The sequence below is a fragment of the Strix uralensis genome, chromosome 5, assembly GCF_047716275.1.
Source record: "Strix uralensis isolate ZFMK-TIS-50842 chromosome 5, bStrUra1, whole genome shotgun sequence".
In the NCBI taxonomy this organism is placed as follows: domain Eukaryota; kingdom Metazoa; phylum Chordata; class Aves; order Strigiformes; family Strigidae; genus Strix; species Strix uralensis.
In genome coordinates, this window is record NC_133976.1 from 69879530 (window position 1) to 69902807 (window position 23278).

Here is a 23278-nt window from a genome sequence, read left to right on the forward strand (position 1 = left end):
TTTCAATGTATTTTGTTGGCCTGATTCTTCATTTCCCTGTGACACAGGCACCTTACAGACATGCATCTATTGACTGATCTGTGGCGCATCAGTCAATAGGGCTGATATGAACTTCTAGTGTCCACCTAAGCTCCTTTGTCAAAGGAAGCTGGAAATTGCACAGGACATATGATCTTTCAAGATTTTCCCACATATCCTACTCCAGCTGGATTGTAATTGCAGTGTAAACTTTTTCAGGTTATCTGACATTTCCATGGAGCCAAACCCAGAAAGCCAGGGTGTACATGTAAAAGAAATTAAGTATATCACAGAAAAATCCAGGTAACAGCTTGGTTTTCATTTGATGTGAGCTGTAGTCTCAGCTGATACATGGACTTAAAATAAGATGGGAAAATTATTACAGTCAGGTTGAAGAGAAGAGAGTATTAGATAGTCTGTTCAGACTCTGACCATACAGAAACAGCCAGCGCTCTCTACCAAAGTGAACTAGGGAGCTCTGCATCCCTTTACATCACTGGGTTTCTGAGGCAAATGAGAGAAGAAGGTATGCTTTATGCAACTTCTAGTTACCATTGGTGCTGATCTATAGAGACTTGGTGAAACAGTAGCACAGCAAGGCGCTTTCACAAAGGTACTTTTTGCTGTCATGGAGGTTACAAATACAAGGCAGTGATCCAGCATTAATGCCAGTGGCCTTGCTCACAGTATGCTAACTGCCCTCTAATTCAGGCTGACTCACCAGGGCCTGATAAAACCCTATTTTTAACCATTTAGAGTTACACTAAGTCTTCAGCCTAGCAGCAAAAGAAAATGTTGCGCCTTTCCAGGACATACCACATGAAACAAAATGTCTTTTGCTCCTGGCAAGAACAACAGTCAGTAGGATGGTGAAACACCACCCAGTCCCCAAAACTATCAAGCACTAACCCCAGCATGAGGCAAACTGGTTCACCCAGCTCCTTACCAGCAGCCTACCCCTTAGCAGGGATAAGGTTTTATAGCCAGGTTGCTGCTGGAAGCCAGGATGCTTGTACAGAACTGGCTTTTCACTTTGTTGGAAAAATTTCTTCATCTCCTTCAGGCATGAGACTGTGCTCTCTCCCCTACTCCCTGGGAAAGGGGCCCATAGCTCTCTAAGGGCATGCGGACCTTCTCAAATAAGGCAACTTTACTTCTCTCCCCTTTCTTCCAGTTCCCCCTATTCATCTCTTGCCTTCTGAGCATGGGAAGGGAGACAGAGCAGGGATCAGAGCAGGAGCTGAAGCAGAGCCTAAAAAAAAAAAAAAAAAAAAAACAAAACAAAAAAGCCCACAACAAAACAAAGCAAATGAAAAAAAAACAAAACACAAACAAAAACTAGAACAACAACAAAAATCCCCTGTCCTTCATTGGCCATGGCTTCCTTCTGTGCTCTTGCATGTTCCTCCCTTTGCACTGGCAGGGGATGAGGCAGCAGCTCCACACTGTCCTAAGAGCAGCTCAAGGCATCTCCAGAATGGTTGGCGAGCCCTTCCTTTCAGGAGTGCCACTCAAGTAAGTCCTGTTGCCTGCACCTTGAGCCAGGCTCAACATCAGCAGAGTGAATTCAACTTTGAACACTTTCGGTACATACAGATCAGCTGAAGCTGAGTAGCTGGGGGATTCTACAGCCAAGAAAGCGCATATTTGCCAACTCCCTGTAACAGTGACATCTGGTTAACAAAAACAGTTTAGTCCCACATGTTTCTCCAATGCAATACAAAAAACACTGCAGTGAATAAAAGAACAAAATGGAGGCTAGTGAGGTTGGATAAGTTAGTTTGTTTTAAATCTGCGTTTCCTAAATTACAGGTTCTTTGCAAACAAATGGTGAGATGTTCAGGCATTCCCTTTGAAAGAGAAATCTAAAAAACTAACTTCCTTCCAAAAAATGGCCTTTCTGTTCAAAATGCATTTTCCAACAGAAATTCATTCATATAAAAATGCTTTGACAATAACCAGAAGATCATCCTGATAGCTAAAGTATTATAGAATTCCCTTCTTTATTTCCTTTCTTTTTCTTTTTTAAAGATGACAAACTAATTTCACCGAAAGAAGAGAGTGGGATGTTTTCTAAAGTCAACACTGAGAGAAATGTAAGGAAAAAAAATACAAGTCTACAGCCCCCTGAAAATTCTGTCATCTGCCATTGTCTTAATGAAGTACTGGATTTTTAAAGAAAAAAAGATTTCTACCTCTTCCTTCTTCTGAAAATAGTTGATTTTTTTTTATTTTTTTCTCAAACTTTTTAAATTTTTTCACATTGAGATGGGGGGATGGGATTTATGTCGAAGTTTTATACTGAGAATACTATTCTATTTTACTTTGACTAGTGTCTTTCAAAACAGCATGCAAATTCAAACTTTACCTGTGTCAGTCATCTAGAAAAGCAACAGTTATTCGTGTGATTTGATCCATAAGACTTGCTTTACAGCCTGATCACAAATATACTCTCAGACACACAAACATCTGGAGGTGTTACCATTAACTATGTTTTGAAAAACCATCTGTGCTAGTACTAGCACACCAGAAAGTTTAGTCTTCACAAAGGGGCGACATACAAGTTATACAATGAAGACAAGAGAGGAGAAATGGTAGAAGTATGGATATTGCACACTGCATTCCTAAAATGATCAAAACCATTAGACACACCAGTCTGATCATTTATATGAGAGGAGATCTGTGAAATAAACAACCTTCTATCAGAACAATATATTATGGAATGGGATAACGTCATATAAATTAAGCCACCTGCTTGTATTCCATATGCAGCAGCCATTGTAAAAAAGTGCCTTCAGCACTGAAGGCAATGGGTAGAACATTACTACAAAAATCTTCCCGTTCAGTGGAGATGGAATGACTTATACTGTGTATTTTGTGAAATTCACAATAGACTATTCCAGAACAATACATGGAGAGGTTCTTTTTATTGTGAAATTATCATGCCAGAAGCAAGAGAAGAAACACTTCCTGCAGTTAACATTAGGATGTGGTTATAAGCAAAGCTCTTGACAAATGGCTCCTGTATTTTCTGTATTCAGTACTGAATAAGGAAAGTGACCTTCATTCTGCTAACATGCCTGTGTCAGACTTGCTTTCTCCCTAGTCTCTGAGTAGTGGCAAATTTTGCCTCTAACCTGGGGCCCAGACTACATCTCTGTGAGTGAAGAGAGATACTGACAGTTCCCTAACATCAGACTCAATTCGTCTGAAAGCTGGAAGCCTACGAAAGCAGGACTGGGCATAGCTAGGTGTTGCAGAAGAGCTGGAGCACCCTGTGCACGGGCACACGCAGGCAGGGAGCACCCCTAAATCCTGGGCAGCCCACACGTGGTCTGATTGGTGAGCAGAAACACACAGCGAGCAGAGCACTTGGTAAACAGTCACCCCAGCAATAAGCATGGACATGCACAATTACCCTTGTACAAGTTGGGAAATGGATGGCTCACGTTTCCATTTTGTGAGCACCTGCAAGCATTAGTTGTATTGCACTGAAGTCCATGATTTTTATGTTCATTTTCAGTGACAGCAGAAGTAAACTAATGTGCGTGCTATGATAAAAGCACAAGTTATTGTTTACTTCATTTCTTGCAATTAAAAAGTGCTTGCAAAATAATCTGATGTAATGCTTCCTTCCAGTCTGCTATTAAAGCAGTTGAGATTAAATTAGTAAATACACCATGCTATGGCCTGCCAGAGTTTCAGATGAGCTCCTTAAAACAAGTTACTTTTCTCCAGACTCTTTCCACTCAGAAGTTCCTAAAATCAGGTACTTCCTATTGCGGTAAAATACAGTTACATCTGAGATAAACTGAAATTTCCATTAACAAAATAAAAACTCCCCAAAACTTTGTAGTAGAAACTGAAAAGTGACAGCAATTTTAAAAATTACCTTAATTACACTGACATTTGGTCAGGCCGAAGGATGAATATCCTGATGAAAACTGCTAAAAACCACAGGTGAGTCGGACTGTGGTCTCCATTTCTCCCACAGTAGCACAGTCCTTCCAAACAACTTGTCAAAAGAAGGTCAGTTATTGACATCTAATTGAACAACCTACTGAATTAGCATCTGAAGCAGTCTTTGGAGTCCTGCTACATGCATATTCAACATGTAAAATATTATTTACTGTAAAGATAAATCCAATACACAGTACTTAATTTTTACGTTTGAAAGTATGTTAGTGTTTTTGAAGTACTTGAACATGGGATATTGGTTTAGTCCATGATCCTGTTGTGGGGATTAAGATAGGTATTCGAGACAGGTATTCCAGTCCCTTTATACCCCACCAGAACAAAAGACATTTGAACTGTTCTTGATGTTCAGATTATGATCCACAGAACTGAAGCCTACATCATTACCACCAAAATAAAAAGGCTTACATTATACTAAACAACATAACCTCCTCAAAGGCAAGAGAACACATTTCATCACATAGCTGTTCAATCCTAGTCTGTATTTACTATTACACAGTATATATACACACACTATTATATATATACACTGCTATACAGTATATTTAAAAATACATATACTTTTGATATTTATATTTAATTGATATTTATGTATAAAAGTATATATACTTTTTATATTTATATCATCAGTCAGTGGAGGACCTCACTCTCCTCTTACAGAAAAAACATAGAAGCATACACAGTAATTTCTCTGAACTGTTCACTGATTAAGACAGTGATTAAAATATGCAGAGTTTGAGACAGCAAGGCAGTGTAAAACAGACCATTTTTATACTTGGTTCAGTTCTTCCTTTGTTTTTGCTCCACTGATCTTATTTTGCTCTATTAAAATTTACCTTCTAGTTTACTAGAAGCACGTTAGGTCTCAACTTCAGAAGTGACCACAGTGAACAAAACAAGAGAGGAGGAAAGGCAGAGAAATCCTCCTGTTGGTGTCTCGCTCACCACTCATATCCCTGCATCACTGAATTGCCAGAGATACTGTCAAAACTGAATCAAACCCAGACCCACAGGTGTAGAGCCAGAAGTAATGACCGCATGTTTACATCCATGATGTACCAGGATCTGAAAAGGAATCTGCAGTGTAAGTTCGTACATTCCCACACACACATAGACACCCCCAAACGACCTGCACTTTCAGGATCAAATTAAATTCTCATGATAGTGCCTTTAAAACAAACCATTACTTCCCAAAGCTGGACACAGAGCTGTTTAAGGAGGCAGCACATCGCATGCCAGGATCCTGTGGCACCGCCGTCCTGCAGGCTGGAGCTCACCATGTGCTACAAGGGGACTGAAATTCCAGTAATGAGGGGCCTCTGAGAGGGTAATGGGGGATGAACCCTCTAACAAAAATACATGCTTTTAAAAAATGAAATACTTCATTTGTGGAAGTGCCTTTTGATCATTATAAACTTTGGTTTTAACCACTCTGGTGTCTCCTGCCAAGTATGGTTTAAGGATGACACATCATCATGGCACCAGGAACAGACTTGTTGATTAGTTAAATAATGGGACTACTTTCAGACCATTTTTATAGCTGAAAATTCTCATGGCATAAAAGAGTCATCATACAGTTATTTCGCTGCAGAGAACTGTTATTTTTCTTAGAATAACTTTGAACTCTGTAGCTTTTGGGGAAGGGGGATGTTTTTCAAATAAAACGCTGCTTCCATTCTTCCCCAAAAATCTCATCTTGTATTAGCTGGAATGATAACAAATTCACAAAGATATGTATTCAGGCAGATTGTAAATTTAGCCAGAACTTTTATATGTTACTAAATCCAAACAAAGATCTAAAGCAAGACACAAAACACCACAAAAAAAATGTTCCAAAAGATACGGACTGAGATTTTAAAGCTGAGTAAAGGACTCAGGCACACAAGTCCCAAAAGAATTGATTAATTATGTGGTTGATAATCCCAGTTTATATGCCAAGTTAATTCCTGATATAACTTCATTGTCTTCAGTGGATTTACACTGCAAATGTATTTGACAGATAGTCGTGTTTCTTCTCCAAGAATAACTTCCAAGGCAGAAGTTTAAACATGAGTGAATGAAAGTCCTGGGCCAAGTTCTATCCTAATTTAAACCCTGTAAAAGACAGCTGATTTGGAAGTGAGGGTGTAAGGAAAGGCAGAAAGAGACATAAGTCTGTTCTTCCTTTGCTGGGACATTACATCAATTCCCTTAGGTAATGGTCATGTCTCCAAAAAACACAGTGGGAATCCAAATTGCAGTTTGTTGGAGATTCTTTCCTTCTAAGCCTGCAAGTTCTTGTATTTCACAAGCAGTAAGTGAGGAAGAGTCTGGTCTAGTCTCGGTGGAGGACCATGGAATTTACTACTATTAGATACTGCATCAATTTGAATCTTGCCTGCTTCAAAATGCATTTTATCTTCTTTGAGGATAAGCACTGGAAATGGTAAATTTAATATGAACATTGGAATTAGTCACCTAATTTAATCAGTAAACTATGTGTTTCAGACATTCTCAACCTCAATGTTGTTTTGAATCAAAATCCAGAATTTGAATTATTTTTTTAGTGTGTTGGGTTATTTTTGGCTCATTGTTAGAGTTAAATGTCTAAATAAGGTTGACAGGTCAAACAGGGTGCACACACCTTTGCTAAGGTGAGAAGGTAATGCCCATCTCAACTCTTTCTATGCAGCATTCCTAAGGACACAAGGAAGTTTTACTGATTTGCACAAAGCGTCATTTATGCCAGCAGCAGAAATCTGAGCACTACAGCTCTAAGTGTAGTGAATTCCCAATGTCCTCACTTCTGATTCTTCTGCTGGAAGAAGTTATTTTAGTAAAAAGTGATGTAATCTGGCAGTAAGCGAGCTCAACATAAATAAAATGACTCCATAGTAATACCCCTGCTCTAGCGGGATCACTGTGAGGGGCAGGCAGCACAAGCCAGCAAGGTGGTCTCTGGACCCACAGCCCAAGTACTTGCCCTTCCCAGCTCTCCTCTCATTGACTATTTTCTATCAATCAGACAGCAGTCACATACACTGCTTTTAATACTCAACTGGATGTCAGGGGCCCATCTGGTAAGCACCCCTAATGAGGCAGAAGTGGAGACATTTCCCATCCAACATAGTTTGCAGTAGTTATAAATAGGACAGACACTGGATCAAGAGCATCTCATATTCCCCATCTGTGAAATGCAGCTGCTAATCTTCAGCCCTGTAAAAATGTGTGCAAGTGAAAAGCTCCATAGGATGGGCTATGACAATTGCCATGAAGGGGAGCAGGAGTATTTTGAGGGAATCTGCCAGGCCAGAAGCAGCGAGGCTGAGCAGAGCCAGCCCCACAGGAACAGCAGCTCTGCATGGCCCCGAGTGTGCATGCCCCCAAAACTGGCACAGAGCACATCTCTCCGAAGCTGACGCTTCCCCGCTCACCTGGGATTGTGCTGAGGTGGCATTTTCTTCCCTTCACCAGGCCCAAGCAAGCCTTATGCAAGCACTTTATTACTGGTAGTGCTTAGCGAGCAACTCGGTGGACTTGCTGTGCTCCCTGCTGAGAACTGCCAGCAAGGGAGACTAATTGCCATCTGACCCTATGCATGGCAGCCGCCTCCCACCGTTCCTTTTTAGTTCAGCTCCCTCCTGTTTGTGTGATTATTTGCTATTTCTGCATACAGGCCTCCCTTTTGCAGATGAATACAACCCCTTTTTTTCCTCCTCACCAGAGCTCACATCTGTGATCTCCAGTTCTTCACTTCTGTAGCACTCCTGTACCATTTCATCCCACATACATAGCTGTACTTCTCCCAGGCTCATCTCAGCTGTTTCAGTCCAGTTCTACCTTTCCTTCTTACCGCTTGTCTCCTCACCTCCTTCATTTGAGCTAACTCCAAAAATCAGCTCTTCTCCCTCTTCTCCTTCAGAGCTGCTGCTCTCTATCACCTGTCTCAGACATTAGTGCTTGACAGACTTTCTTCCAGTCACCTTCATCACTTTGACCCTCCTCTCCATCAATTTCCATCTCTAAGTACAAGGTTATCATAACTAAGTGGACCATCTTTAAATATGAAAATAGCTGGTCAGGTTCCCCCACTCTCTTCTGCCTTTTCTATCTCTTAACTACTCCAGTTCCAGGCACAGGCTCAGGGTAGGGCATTGAAAAACAGGTAGCACATCACTACTCCTCCTTCAGACTACAGCTGTGAAAGAACAAAGCATTTTTTAAATCTGTTCTTGAAAAATATGACAATAAGGAGTCTTCTGAAAGCATGCATCTCTTCCCTGCATCACTTCCCCAGTCAAAATGTAAAAAGGAAAAAAAAAAAAGGAACACGCTGTGTATTTTACTAGCAATTAGAGCAGAGTCATAACCAAACTTTTGAAACATCAAGATGTTTAAACTATTCCAGCTGAGGTAAAATGTGGGGAATTTACTTTGGCTTTATAAATCTTAGAGAAGCAGTTTAGCTTTATCACATAAATAAACCATGTAATAGGTTTTCTAGAGATAGGTAACACAAGTGGAAAAATCATAGCATCATAGAACGGTTAGGGTTAGAAGAGACCATCAAATCATTTCAAGCTTGATGAATTATATCCTAGAAATGCCTCTCTGTCTTTCCATTAACTATAGAGGGAGACTAGATATTTAGCTAAACTTCTTCATATGGTTAAAATTAGGTTAAATGAATCCTATCTGACTGGAATAAAAATGATAAATTGGTGGATGAAAAGCTGGACATGAGCTGGCAGTATGCACTAACAGCCCAGAAAGCCAGCCATATCCTGGGCTGCATCAAGAGAAGTATGACCAGCAGGTCAAGGGAGGCGGTTCTCCCCCTCTACTCCACTCTTGTGAGACCCCACCTGCAGTGATGTGTCCAGCTCTGGAGTCCTCAGCCCAGGAAAGATATGGACCAGTTGGAGAAGGCCCAGAGGAGGGCCACAAAAATCATCAGGGGAATGGAACACCTCGCCTGTGAAGAAAGGCTGAGAGAGTCAGTGTTGTTCAGTCTGAAGAAGAGAAGGCTCCAGGGAGACCTTACTGCAGCCTTTCAGTACTTAAAGGGGGCTTATAAGAAAGATGGGGACAAGCATTTTAGTAGGGCCTGTTGCGATAGGACAAGGGATGATGGTTTTAAACTAAAGGTAGATTTAGATTAGATATAAGAAAGACATTTTTTACAATGAGGGTGGTGAAACACTGGAACAGGCTGCCCAGAGAGGTGGTAAATGCCCCATCCCTGGAAACATTCAAGGCCAGGTTGGACGGGGCTCTGAGCAACCTGATCTAGTTGAAGATGTCCCTGCTCATTACAGAGCAGGGTTGGACTAGATGACCTTTAAAGGTCCCTTCCAACCCAAACTGTTCAATGGTTCTATGAAAAAAGTCCTGGTGCAGACATCATCATGGATGGAAAATAATCTACACAGAGATCTTCATCCAGTATGATGACATCCATGTTAGGACTACAATTTGAAAAGTTACTTTGGCAAAGAATTGCCACATTCACTCTGAGAGCCAAGGAGAGCATTTCTGCAAAGGCTAAAATAAATTAAAAAGTAGAATTTCCTAAGGAAAATAGAAACTTAAAATAACACCAGTTTAAAATTGCTGCTTGTGCAGTGATCTCATTTCCTTCGGATCAGCTTCTTATTACCCCTCCAAGCGTGAGGCATAGCTAAATCCTCCTGAAAACAAATGTTCTGATTGTATTTAAAAAACAGGTTTGGATTAAGCAAAGCTTAATTAATTATATTTATTCTGTAGAGTGTTGCCCTGTCCTAGTCTTGGGTATAGAAATCTGGGATGTGGGGCATTCTCATGGCTTTAATTTTGAAAAGGATCAGAACTGGGTTTAGCTGTCACCTTTTACTCTCCGTCTGCAACTGCAAGAACAGAACAATCCTGTAGGGCTGACTACAAGGAAAACTTTTCCTATAGCTGAAATTATTGCAATCCTAGCTAGTGTGGTGATATCTCTAGCTCCATTTTGGAAATGCAGAAAGGATTTTGAATCATTAGCAGTGGTGAACGCTTTGTTTACACCACTAGAAATTTAAGGCACTGCTGAGTTTTAAATTAGAACATGATCAGTATCCTGACAAAGCCTTTATACGTTGTTTTTAAATGGGGTGGAGGGATAAAAAAATAAATGTAAGAACATGAGTAGCAAGATCTTAGCCTATAAACTGAAACTGAGAACTAGTTATCCAGTGCTCAAAAATCTAAAGCTTTATTTCTGTTCTGCAAATTCATTAATACCATTTGTTGACCATTGGTTTAAAATATTATAGCTGATTGCTTCAAGTGACAAGTAGGCAAAACATGAAAGATAAATTGTTGCAAGGAAGGCATGCCAAAATGAAGAAGGAAGCTATTTAGCCAATTATATGTTTACCTTACAAGGTTTGAAATCTGAAGGGAAAGTTTTCAAGAATTAAACTATTTTGAACACCCCTAGTTTTGAATCTTCAATGCATCATGGGTCAAAAACTGCCAACACTTTTTCCACTGGTCATGGGAAATCTAAAGCATCCAAAATAGTGGGTTTTTTTTCAAAGGTCGTCTTCTCATAGCACTGTAAATGGGGTTGTTTGGGCTTTTTAATGGTAGAAGCTAATGTGACAAAAAAATAAGTGGGGAAAAAAGTTAGAGACTACCATTGAAAATCTCTTAGCATTCTTTGTCCTTCATTGTTGCATGGGTAAATGATTAATGCTGTAAAGAGTTTTTGGTTTTGTTTTCATTTTGTTTCCCCCTTCAAAATTGTAAAGTAGGCCACAAACAGCGAAAAGGTCTTGGCTGCCCCAATAAGCAAAGCTGAATTCTGCTCACAGTTCAGGGTAGCTGCTACATGCCCATTGACACAGAAAAGTTTGCTGGGAAAGCTTTAAAAAACAGATTACTTGATGACTTGTGCATCTCACCTGGAATCTTTTTGTTCCTCTAGCTCTCGTTGTACGCTTCCTGACCAAACGGTTCATCTGGGAGTATGACCCAACACTAGGTAGGTTGCATTTCATTTTATACACATGGTATGCTGTATATAATAGCACAGCTGAAGTAATGGAAAGTCAGAGTTAAAATTCCAAGACTCAGTCAACCTTTAAATTTGCTGTAAAAAACTTCTCTATGGTCATTTAAAGCTGGAACAAATTATTACCTAAGATGGCAGAACAGAGAAGCAGTAACACACTCAAACAAAAGCAGAATTAATATATGAGGCACATTTCTGCCCACACAGAAGTCAGTGGGAATTTTGCCATTGAAAGCAATTCCGTTAGTATTTCACTGAAAATTATTTAGTGTGCAATCAGTTTTATGCTTTTGGATCACTCAAACATCAACTGCTAGAGAATAAGATGACTGGGATACAGATCTCAAAAATTCAAGGGGAAAAAAAAATTGCAGGTACTTACAGTCAGTCTACCTACCCTTAGTTAAGTTTTCTGTCCTCACTTTCAAACATACATTGCATCTTACGTTTTGGGTGACCAGACAGGGACGCTAGTCATCCAAAGAACATCCACATGTCTCCTCCACTGCTCCCACTTAGCTGTGTTGGGTCTCGCACTTTTGAGAAGCTGGCTCAGATATCTCAAAAAAATCTGTCAAACAGTTGCTCTGAATTAGAGGCCTTGCTTGGAAATTCAGGCCCAGGTCCAATTTCTTAGTATTTCTTGAGTTAGCATGTATTTGAATGCTCTGCATCAGGGAAAATCCAAGCCAAGTAGTCTGAGATGAGGCATTCACATCTTAGAAGACACCTTCATTACCTCAGGACTAAGTGTTTTTTACATGAAGTAAGGGGCTGAGAAATTTCCTTTTCTCCTATAATCTGTTGCCATCTCCTTCCTAACCTTTCCTCAGAGGCTCAAATACAGATTGTGCAGTTAAATACCTATTTCTTTGTTAGGGTTCTTTCTTTAAGATGTCACACTAAAGAAATAGAGAACGCCATAAACTTGCACAGCAGAAACAAAAATGAAAGTTTAATACACTTTGTTGGGAAACCCGGGCAGCTCTTTCAACAAAGCAAAATATCCAGTATCATACTAAGTATTTTTGTCTGGTAAGATGTAGTAATGACAGATATCAGAAACCTCATCTTGGGAAAATAATTCTCAGAACAACCTGAACTCAAATACAGTCTTTTATCTGCTAATATCAATATATTCATTAGTGAATTATACATCACCTGTCCTGTACTGCACAGTGGGACATTCAGTATAATGTTTTATTAACATTATTAGTACTTCACATCTCTAGCACTACTATGTCATTTTAAGAACTTGATAACAGAAGTATATGAAGTGTTTTGTGTCAGTATAGTCCAAGTTCGTTAATGTCTTACATGGGCACTGTATGCAAAAGTATCTTGTTGCCTTGTTTAAACCTGCAAACTAAGTTATTAGCAAGCTGAAAGGTTTATTATTTTTTGCCCCATTATGATGGCCCTATGTCCTTTTTGGTGTACAAGACCTGACATTTGTTTCTTTTTTACAATGGAATACAACTGCAAATTAACTATGCCCCTCAGGAATCTAATTGTCTTCTGTTTTTAACACGGAAAGCTTTCCTGCAGACAACAGTGCTATCTCAATAAAACAAAAATTATCTCTCTTCTGGCTTACTGAATTCTACGTTTTCATTCAGTTTAGAGAATAACAGCTTAAATCATGTATTACAGTTATTGCAAAGCTAAGTGCTTTAAGTTGCTCAGAGGAAAAGGTTTGAGAAATGCAAAAACTAATGAACTATTATCAAGAAGTTATTTCTTAATCACAGTAATCTCTGGTGGAAACAGCCCACCAGAGATTGGTTTTTAAAGTCCTGTTTTTTCAAACTATGGATCACAACAGGATTCAAAGGATGCTCTGAAGTGTTAGAAAAAAACCTCCTGAAATTCTAATCACTATTCAGGCCTTCAGAGATCAATCAGAAAGGCACTGTACATTCAAAATATTTGAGAAACAGTGCTTTAAGGAACCTACTTCTGTCTTTATTGTGATCATCCTGTGGTGATTTAGTGGCCACTTACCTGTAAACATCACTGAGCTGAATTTACTGAGAAGTTTTAGCTGAATAGATTCATTTCTTCTTAGCAGCCTTGGACTGGCAGTTGGGTGGGAAGAGGGATAGCAATATATTCCACCAACATAAAATGTTTAAGTTGTGTTAGTGAGACCCATTTGCCCTACAGGGAGAATAAGTAGCTTTGTCAAGTTATTTTGAAAGGGCAGGAGTAAAACAAATGCAAACTATCTAGCTACTAAGCAAGGTAACACAGGACGTATTGCCAAAAATCACTGGGGCTATGACAAAAATGTCATATTTATAGTTTATTTCTTATGTCAGATTTTCAACTACCCCTTAGTCCTCTGATGCAAGGAATCCCCCAGATAATTCCTATTTTTAGGAAAGCTTTCACCAAGCTGTACAAGGCCCGATGGAAATTAAATATTCTTTAGTACTCCAACCTGCCAGAAGAAAATGAAGGACCATATTTTTAGCAGCATCTGGATATACTGCTGTGTCTCCAGGAGCCAAATTGCAAACTACAAAATAATACCTTCTGGCGGGAGGAGCATCACTGAATCTTGCAACCTTTGGCACATGGAGCTGCTGCTGAAGTCAGGACTTTGCAGCTCTGCCACTTTTGTGCATGATGTTGTATCTGTGCAAGCATTAGTAGGACAGCTGCATCTTTGCAAAAGTACACATCACTGTGGTTTTTATTTTACTTTTCTCAGCCAAGGGGCAACAATTGCAGCAAAGGTCATTTTCTGGGAAGTGTTAACCATCAGCCTTGACTCCTCCATCATTTCTGTTTAACTGGCAAGTCCCTGTCACCACCTTGGCATGGGTGTTTTGTTTGCTTTTTAAAAAGGTGCCTAATCTCCCAGGCTAAATGATTACCTGACATTATCAAGGCAAATGAGTTTCCACTTTCTGTCTTTATTTATAATAAATCACACAACTATCTCACATGTGCAGCAGACTTAGAAATTGCAGTGAAAGAGCTCTATGTAGAAATAGGCTGGAACTGCACATTTTAAAAACTACATAGAGTTGTTTTCTAAAATATTAAATATATAAATTCAGCATTAAACTTAGTCTTCTTTAGCTCGTTAAATATGTACCAAGAAAGGGGATTGGGTTACCACATGGATTTCACCAAAATTCACTAATGTTAATATATATTTTTAAATAGAACACAACTTGCAAATTTAGTGATGTTAGAAGTCCTAAAAACACTTGGCCTGGTTAGGGCACCACTTAAGCCACAGCCTAAAAGCACTTCACAAGCATAAGCAATGCATCCATTGTGCTGTATTTCAATTTGTCTTTATTAAGAGATTCATCAAAGAAGCATGAAAACAAGCATTCCTATGTACCATTTCAGCAGCCAGGAATGGGGTGGCAGCAGGCTGACAATTTCCCTGCCACTGAGGCAGCTCAGCTCAGGGGGAGCTTGCTACCTGCAAGCAGCCACCCTCGCAGCAGCAGCACCACTTGAGTGGTCCTCTCGGGGCTCAACTACCTTACCGCTGCCACAAAACCAGAGGTGTATAAATGTGTAACTCCTGCCAGCCAGCATCATCTCAGGGATGGACATACTCTATGGGGATGAGTTTCAAGGTGGAGGTGCAAAAACCTTTATTTGGCCACCTACCCTCCATGGGTAAACTCTTAGGCTGAATGCGGGACTCCCATAGACTTCAGTGACCCAGGGCTTCACAGGATCATTTTCAAGGCTGCTGTGAGTAGCTGCTTTCCTCAATGCCAGTAAACAAGAATAACAGTCTGGATCTCAGCGATTTCCCCAATGAGCTAGTGACAGTGCCCAGAATTTAGGGTGCCATCGCCTGACCTCAAAGATGTAGAGATACTGTAGTTTGCCATCAAACAAGTGATATTTAATTGATTTTAAAATTGGAGATGCTGCATCAGAGCAAGTCATCAAGGGAACTGGGAAATTTATTTTTTCTTGGGGGGCAAAATAAGAGGAGGAAGCCAAAAGAGTCATCACAGCAACAGACGGCACTGATGGCCTGCAGAATGCTTCATGGGCAACAGCAAATCACCTGCCTCCATAAGACATAACATACAGGGAGAATTTCCTGGATTAAATGGTGCAAGAAGAAAATTCATCATAGCTATGGCTAAGTGGGTGCTTTTTAAAATAAGTTTTGCAGCATTTCTCTGAGAACACATTCATTGTTCTACCATAATTGGGACAATTTTCTTAACTAGAAACAGAGCTGGGATATCCGAGATTTTTAAAAAAGAGGGGGTTATGAACTGGGTTATGTCATTTGTTCTGAATTAGCATTTTTATGTACAGTTGGGAGAATCAGGGGCTTTGAGGTGCAGGGACTTAAAACTTCCATTTTTGCCATGTAGTGAAAAAAAAAAAACAGACAAATAAAACCCCAAGGAAGTGCAGAGACAGGTTCCTCAGTTCTTTCCTTGATTCTGTCACTGATTTGTTGTCCGCAGTCTCTCTGCGTCTGCTTCTCACCTATAAAATCCTTCATCTTATAGAAGAGTTGTAAATCCTTTAAGTAACTGGCATTCATAGAGTTAAGACTCACTTATCAAAGGTGCACAGAAACACCAAGCATTTCTCTAAAGACTGAATTTTAAACAAAAGTCTACTTATAAAATAACAGCAACCAAGGAGATAATATTTTTGTTGACCTTTCTAAAAGTTGCTTGGCTTGCTCACACTATCTCTAGATGTATTTCTTTAGCTGTTCACATATTTTATACAACTTTGCTAATCATCTGAAAGGAAAACTGTCTCTGATCAGATAATCAGCAGAACAGTGCATGACAGCCTGGCCTATCTATGAAAGCAAAGAGAGACAGCATGGGAGTTTATTTAATTAGAATGGGATAGAGAAAAGACTGTTCATTACTTTGAAGGAACAGAGGTAGCTGTAAAGAAACATGAGTCTTAAGAAAAATTATAATTTTGCTAGGACTGCTAGACTAATAGTGACTTTTTAAAAGAGTATTCCTTCCAACTATTTCACAATTTCTTTAAGTCACTCAGGTTTTTTTCACTTTTTCTACTGGGAGAGTTAAAAAAACATGAGCTGTTGTGTCTATAAAGTCCTATCTAATGCAACATACAGACAGCCCACAAGACACCATCATACATGGGTAAAATGTGTAGGTATCAGTAAAGCAGCAAAGGTAGGCAATAAGGTGTACACGTTGCTGTCCCGCTAGCTTGATTATGAAGGACCCATGATAGCAACGTTATTCTCCCCCATAAGATGAAACAGCCAAAGGACTGCAGAAAGGTACACTAGGTAAACAAGTGCTGGAGGGAGGGAGGGAGACACCTCTGTTAGTGCCCTGAATTATCTCACAGCAGATTACTTCATCTCCTGTAGACCAACTCAAGACTTTTAAATTTCACTGCTGTGGTAAGAACAGCAGAAATCACTTTGTGGAGATATTGTTTACATTGGCAAGAAGGCTTTTCCCATTGGAAAGCTTGTTTCAAGGAAGATTATTTTTACATTAGAAGGGTAGTTTTGCCTATGGAACCACATCTGTAGCTGGGGGTTCTGTTAGCAAAATGGTATTCAGGGACCATAAGGGAAGTTTGCAGATACCATACATAACGCAATTAACATTACAACACTAGCAAATATTGCTAACCTGAATTTCTTTTCTGCACATGATAAACACAGATCTATACAAACAACACAAACAACAGAGCAGAGTGGGAATATATCCAAACTAGCTTCCATCAAAATGGTTGAAAACCAGAAACAGCTTAGTAGTGGGAGCCAAGATCTTGCTAAGAATAATTTACTCTAGCAAGAGAAGATGCGAGAACTATCTTTCTGGGCTAATTTTGTGCCAGTGAAGCCATGAAAAAGAGCTCAGGTCCAAATACAGTTCTCAAGTACTGTATTTGCTTTCTGGTTTATTCAGCTAACACATTGTCTGGACAGCTGGAATACCATCTCAATACAGACTCTGTCCCCAGGATTGCTTTCCCTGCTGCAGATCACAAGTTGAAGAAACACATGTCTTTTTATATATTGTAGATTTCTAGTTTTCTTGACTTGTGGCTCACTCAGCAAGTTTGTCTTAACACTCATGAATGTTTACTGCCTGCCTCTACCATAAAAATATTAACTTCCAGCAGCACAGCTGAGAGAGAAACTGCCCAGACAGCAAACAGAACTTTTAACAGAGGGGCCCATACTAAAATGTGTTAATAAATCATTAACTGATGGTCCCTTCAGCCCTAGGGTGTAAAGGTTGGCAGACCAGCAGCCCCAGGAGGAAGGCAGCCTGGGGAAGCCTCCCCTCTGAGCCCTCTCTTGCTCCTGCTGCACAACAGGAGCAGATTGTTGACGTGCTCATGATTAAAAATAACCATTTTCCATAGTGAGTAAAAGATGAGCAAGTTCTGCCATCATCTTGCAAAACTCTGCCTTCTGCATATTTCATCCGAACACCCATGTTGACAACTACAGCTTATCCAAGCACAAGCTAGGAATAACATGTGGTCCAGTATGGGCTTTCAGCCAAAGAGAGATGTAATGGTAACCAGCCATTTGGGGCTAGGAGGAATTGCTGCCAACCTGTGTTTCAGGGAGCACCATGACAAATGTGTAGATGCTTAATTGCTGGAAAATATATTATTTTCAAGCCAGAGTCTAGCTATTAGTATCCTCAATTTTTATTAACAAAATTACTCATTCCTTCTGCCTCAGTGCTGAGGGGATTCAGTTCTCAATAGTCCAGATTGTGCCTTCCAAGTCATCTTTCTGGGCTCCTGTTTTTCTGACTTCAAAACAGTAGAAACATTACTTGATATACATTTAATACGTTATATTGTTTTTACTATACTCCTCAGCAGTAGGAATTTATACTGAATGTATTATGGCAATGAGCCCTGAAAGTATTCCTGATTTCTCTAAGGTGTTTGTAAGGAAATGGACTGGTATAGCCTAGAGCACCTTAAACCCCCAAGAATGGCTTCTAAATTGCTCAACAAAGACTTGAAATGATGAAATTGTAATTGAGAGCAGCAAAGGAAGATGCTTAAAATAACATGGGAAGCAGTTATCTGAAAATATGGTTTGTTTTCTTTCATATGAGTCTCAAGATGACGATACTCCTGATGCCACTAATAAAAATATTGCCTTTTTGCGGTAGCTCGACAGACAGCAAAAATCATGAATGACAGTGGCTGTTCTTGCTGTAGCTACAGCTGCAAAATATTTTGCCCCTATTTTTCTTGCTCATCAGTTCTGAAATGTTCTCCAGATGAGCAGAAGTTTCCAGTGCTTGCTTTTGCACCTTCAGGAAAGAAGGCTTTTGTTTTGCTTGTTTTAGCTGTGAGAAAAGTCTCACTGGTTAATTTTCATTTTTATTGGCAGAAATAAGGTGAAACTCACAGCTTTGCTAACAAAGACTTCTTGCCACAATCAAACAAAAAAGTGTAGCAAAATATGGTTCATTTAGACTTAAACTTGTCATGGGCATAATTCATACTAGGAACTATTGCCTCTACTTAGTGTTGGTGAGCAAGTTAAATCAGAAAATGAAGAAAACAGTTAAAGCCTTGAAGCTTACTCCCTACTAGTTATGACTTCTCCAGCTTTGTTGGTTTTGTTTTAGCAATTGTTTTAGCATACCTTTATGAATCCAGTTCCCAGGTATCTGTACACACTTTCTCTGCCTATCTCAGTAAAAGCTGGGTGAGGACAGAACCTATAGGAAAGAAAACGTAACACCACTCCCTTTCTCCTCAAAAGAAGCCCAGTCTTCTCACACAGGAGAAATATCATATGTAGCAGAACCCAACAGACAGACAGACATTCCATTATTTTTAGAGGTATCTTCAAGAAAACTGTATTCTAGGATTTCTATTTGGAGGCCAAAATGTTATTTACTGAAAACATCAATGCATCAAGAAAAAATGCCTTTCTGTAGACTAGTTTTATACCTCCCACATGTTCTACATAAAAAGCAAATTCTGGGGATGCAACAGATCCTTTCATACCAAGATGAGAACTTAAGAGTCTAGTGGGGCTATGTATGCACTAGCCATTTATTACCTTCCCACTTTATTAAAAAGAAGAAACATGATAACAAACAAGCTGCTCACTAAGCAGCAGACCTAAGGAAGCCCATTACCTCTGAATTTGTTCTCCATATTTCATACTGCAGTAACTGGTTTTTTTGCATGTGTCCCTGTGCTCCATAGAGCATCCTTTGTCCCCTATGAGTACCCCACAGCACCTGAAGCTTCCTCTGAGGTCACCTACTAATAGTCTTTGCCTATCTGCATGGACCAGAGCCAGCCCCGCACCCAGGCACATGTCTGCTGACTGCCCAGAACATACACTGGCTCTTCTGCCCTCTGCCTCCTTAGGGGCATTAATAGGGTCTCTACCCTCCGCCCAACCTGGGTTTATACAGGACAGAAATATTTGAGAGCTTTGTCTTGGACTGAAAATGGTAACTAGAAGTAGCTCAGCAGGCTAAAACATACTCACTGCCTTCAGTGCCTCCCACATGACTTTTTTGTGCTCAGCTTAATCTGACTAGTTTGGGAATACAATTCTGATTACAGCAAATGTAGCCTTGTAGAGGGCAGCCAAAAGAGCCAAAAATGAAGTTAGAAAAGAAACTCCTTTGTACGTCACCATATCAATTCCAAAAGCAGCATTCACAACAGCAGACTGCATGCAAGGCATGCATGGCAGAGTCCCTAGAGTTGAATTAAATATCACTGCAAACAAACACCTTCTTTCATACACATTTTGTTTAAATTTGTAGCTTGACATGAATGTTCATGTAGTATGACAGTTGTACGTATAAAGCACATCACAGGTACTGGTACAACCTCCTGGAACTTTTCCTTCTGTATTTTCTGACCCTTCGAGTTACGCATGCAGAAACACAACATTGTAGAGTCCAAGTCCAATTATCAGAGCTGTCAGTCAGTTTCCTTTTAGTAACTTTTGTTTTACTACTTTTTCTGCTTTTACATGTGATAATAATGATTGCAATAACAATGCATGACATATCATTTGATGGTATTATTGATAAATAACCCAACTGTGCTTATTTTCGGGTCTGTACTATCATTTAATAGAGACATGTGGGGATACACTGTATTAGCATCAGAAATATGTTCTAAATACACAAGGCTAGTACTGTGCTTTACTGTAAAACCACTGATGGTTGGAAAATAAAAATCCTCCTATAAGGTAAATAATGGATGGAGTAACAGCCAGATGCAAGGAAGAAAAATACATTCAATTGAGTTTTGAGAAGAGCTAGAGTGGGGGAAGGAAGAAGGCAGGAGAGACTTTCTGAGTCAGGAAGGTACGTTGAACTCAGAGGGGCTTTCTAAAAGGTCAAAAGTTCCTGAAGCAGCAAGGAAATGCAGAGGTGGACAGATTTCACAAAGGCAGGCTCAAGGGAGGCTCTGGAGAACATGTCAAACAGCACCAGGGTTAGTAATGGAGGTAAATTTTTTTCCCAATCAGCTGTCAAAGTCACTGTTCTCAAATGTGATAGACAGGTGCAGTCCTGATAGATGTCAAAGATTGCAGGAGTCTAAATGAACAGGAAGTTTATTTTAAAAAGACAAACAAAGAACAGGAACCTTTATTATGTAATCAGAAATAATTATGGGAAATTTTAGTCTTTTAAACGTACTTCTGCATTGCCATCCAACAAGACTTTAACCATAACTTAAAAGTTCTTGCCTATTAGCTGAAGCTTTTTGGTGTGGAAACTCAGCTATAATTATTACACAAAAGGTCTTTCTGTAGATCTCTTGCAGTTCTTGGATCCAGCTGGCTGAAAGCCACCACCTCACCAAAGTTTCTTAGAGTATTTTTATATGTCCTTGTTTTATTAACCTTTCTTGACAAAAATGAACTAAAATTCTGTATGGAAACAGAGTTTATGTCCCTCCATACTTAAAAGCAAACCAAAGAGTCCCAGCTGTTCCTTAAATTTACATATAAAATGGTGTATGTCATTGCTCCATCTCAGCTGATTTATCTACTCCTACTACAAGTGTTTTCCTAAAAGCAATAAACCCTTCCAATGCAAGTATTTCCTTCCAGAACTGTGACATACGCCTGATACATATTTCCTGTTCAAAACAAACAAGTGCTGAAAACAGCTTTTTACATCACTACAAATATAAACCAAGAACTAGCAATTAGTTCTCAGATCATAGAGTTTTTTCTGAAAATCTAATCTTCTGGAACAGATATCATAGAATGATTTGGGTTGGAAGGGACCTTAAAGATCATCTAGTTCCAACTCAATAGATCAGGATAGTCCTGGACAAATAGGTTTGATAAATGACCAGCTAAGTCTAATAGGCCAAAACTCTATTAGATATGTCACAATAAGCATAACCACAAGGATGTGATTAAGCTGTGACTGAATATCGTGTCTGTGAACAGTCTATGGATCATGGGCTTCAATGTTTTCTCTATATAAGTTTAGTAGGTTTTTTCCCTACATTTTTAAAAATCATATTGCTCAGAAAAATAGGGAGATTTGTAACATGCTTATCAACACAAAGCACCCCAGGAGAGTTTTTAAATATTTTTTTTCCCCACAAAAATCTTTATTTCCATAATTACTCAGCAGCTGTGGTAATTTGAAAATTTTATCCAGTTCCTATTAATAAATTACTGTGGCAATATGTTGTAGATTTAAAAACAAACTGCTACCACTTTCCAACATGTTTCTCAAGCTTTTTGACAGCTCTGAATGTTTCTGAAGTAAACTTAAGTTTTTCAAGCGATAGAACTGTGAGAACCAAGAGTGCTTTGCACAGCAAGAGTGCTGGAGGATTGCAGCTTTATAACCAAGTGGGACCCTGAAGCCTGGCATCGGCTTTCAAAGCCACAATCATCAGCACCTTTGATCTTGTTATTGGGAATATGAATAGAAGCATAGCACACCCCCAAACCAACAAGAACGGGTCAGACTTACTTATATCGAAGCAGAGCAAACAACCAAATATGACTGTTTCCACAGCACTAGCAGCATCAGACACCACAGCTCAGTCAGCAGCAGCAGCTCCCTAACTCTGCTTTGAGGGTACAAGTTTTGACACTGAGTCTATAACAAGCAAAACAGAGCTCTGAGATTTCTTTTCTACCTATGATGTTTTAGCCATATAGCTATATAGGCATCACCTGGTGCAAATGACAATCTGAAGCTCAGAAAGTTGCCTGTAGTCATCTTGGGAGCCACTGGTACAGTGTTACACTTTGCTCTTTCTACTTGATGATAAGACATTTACGGCCTGGATTCATCTGACCAATCTTGGACTTCTGTGTGCTTTGAGGTGTTATTTATCCCAGGAAAGAGACCAGACAAGATATATCCAGTACATATTTTACTTTATCAACCCTAATAGGAGTCAAGGCTGCTTAGCTGAGACACAGATGCCTGTGTTGTTGATTGTTCCAGTTAGGGATCCAGCAGGTATCTCAAGTCATCTAATTTCTCTCTAGCTGCATGTCTCAAAAAAAAAAAAAAAAAAAGTGACACAGGGAAAATTATGTTAATAAATCCTAAAGCAAGGCAATGCATTTGTGGAGTACGAAGGGATCAATATGAATAGACTAGAAATCAAAGCTTCGGGGATTGTAACTTCCAAGACAACCAGATTCTTCAGATGTTTCTGCTCCCTTGAAGGAGAAGCCATGTCTGTGATTACACTAAAAAATGCTTTAAACATCCAGCTGTTTTACACTCCTCGTTAAAATTCACCCAGCCTACCACACATTCCAAAGCACAGGAACAGACACACATTTACTAAGATATATTTACACTAATCTGACCCAAATCAGTGCTACTCATTCAGGATCAAATTCCATCCCAATGTGAGCAGCCAAAGTGAGTTGAACTTGCAATGTAAAGTGTCACTAGAGTCCTATTTTGAGAATTCATGTATCATTTAAGAATCATGCTGCTTTTCTTCAGTGAGCACAAGCCAACTCCTTGAGAGTTATTCTCCCATTTCATAGGGAAAGAGCTGTATGGGCTACTGAACTCTGCCTTCTAAGAAGAACATTTCACAGATATGCTGCAAACATGGTTGAATAAGCACTTTCTCAACTTGTGTGGACCAGTTTTCAACACCTACTTGTCAAGCAGGGCCAGATGGCTGAAGGCATTTAAGCATTACAAGGCCCAAACAAGTAAGCAGCTAATATCACATTACTCACTCAGAGAGCCATCTCCCCAGCACTGTCCCCCAATGAAACAAAGCATA

At 39.6% G+C, this 23278-nt stretch overlaps 1 protein-coding gene across 3 annotated transcripts in view; it reads left to right on the plus strand.

The window, feature by feature from the left end:
* Positions 1 to 23278, plus strand: part of RERG (RAS like estrogen regulated growth inhibitor) — a 117940-nt gene that overhangs the window by 85993 nt on the left and 8669 nt on the right. For all 3 annotated transcript variants that reach the window (XM_074871529.1, XM_074871531.1, XM_074871530.1), the window contains exon 3: positions 10925 to 10981. In XM_074871529.1, the coding sequence (XP_074727630.1) occupies positions 10925 to 10981 (57 nt within the window). The remainder of the gene's footprint in view (positions 1 to 10924; positions 10982 to 23278) is intronic.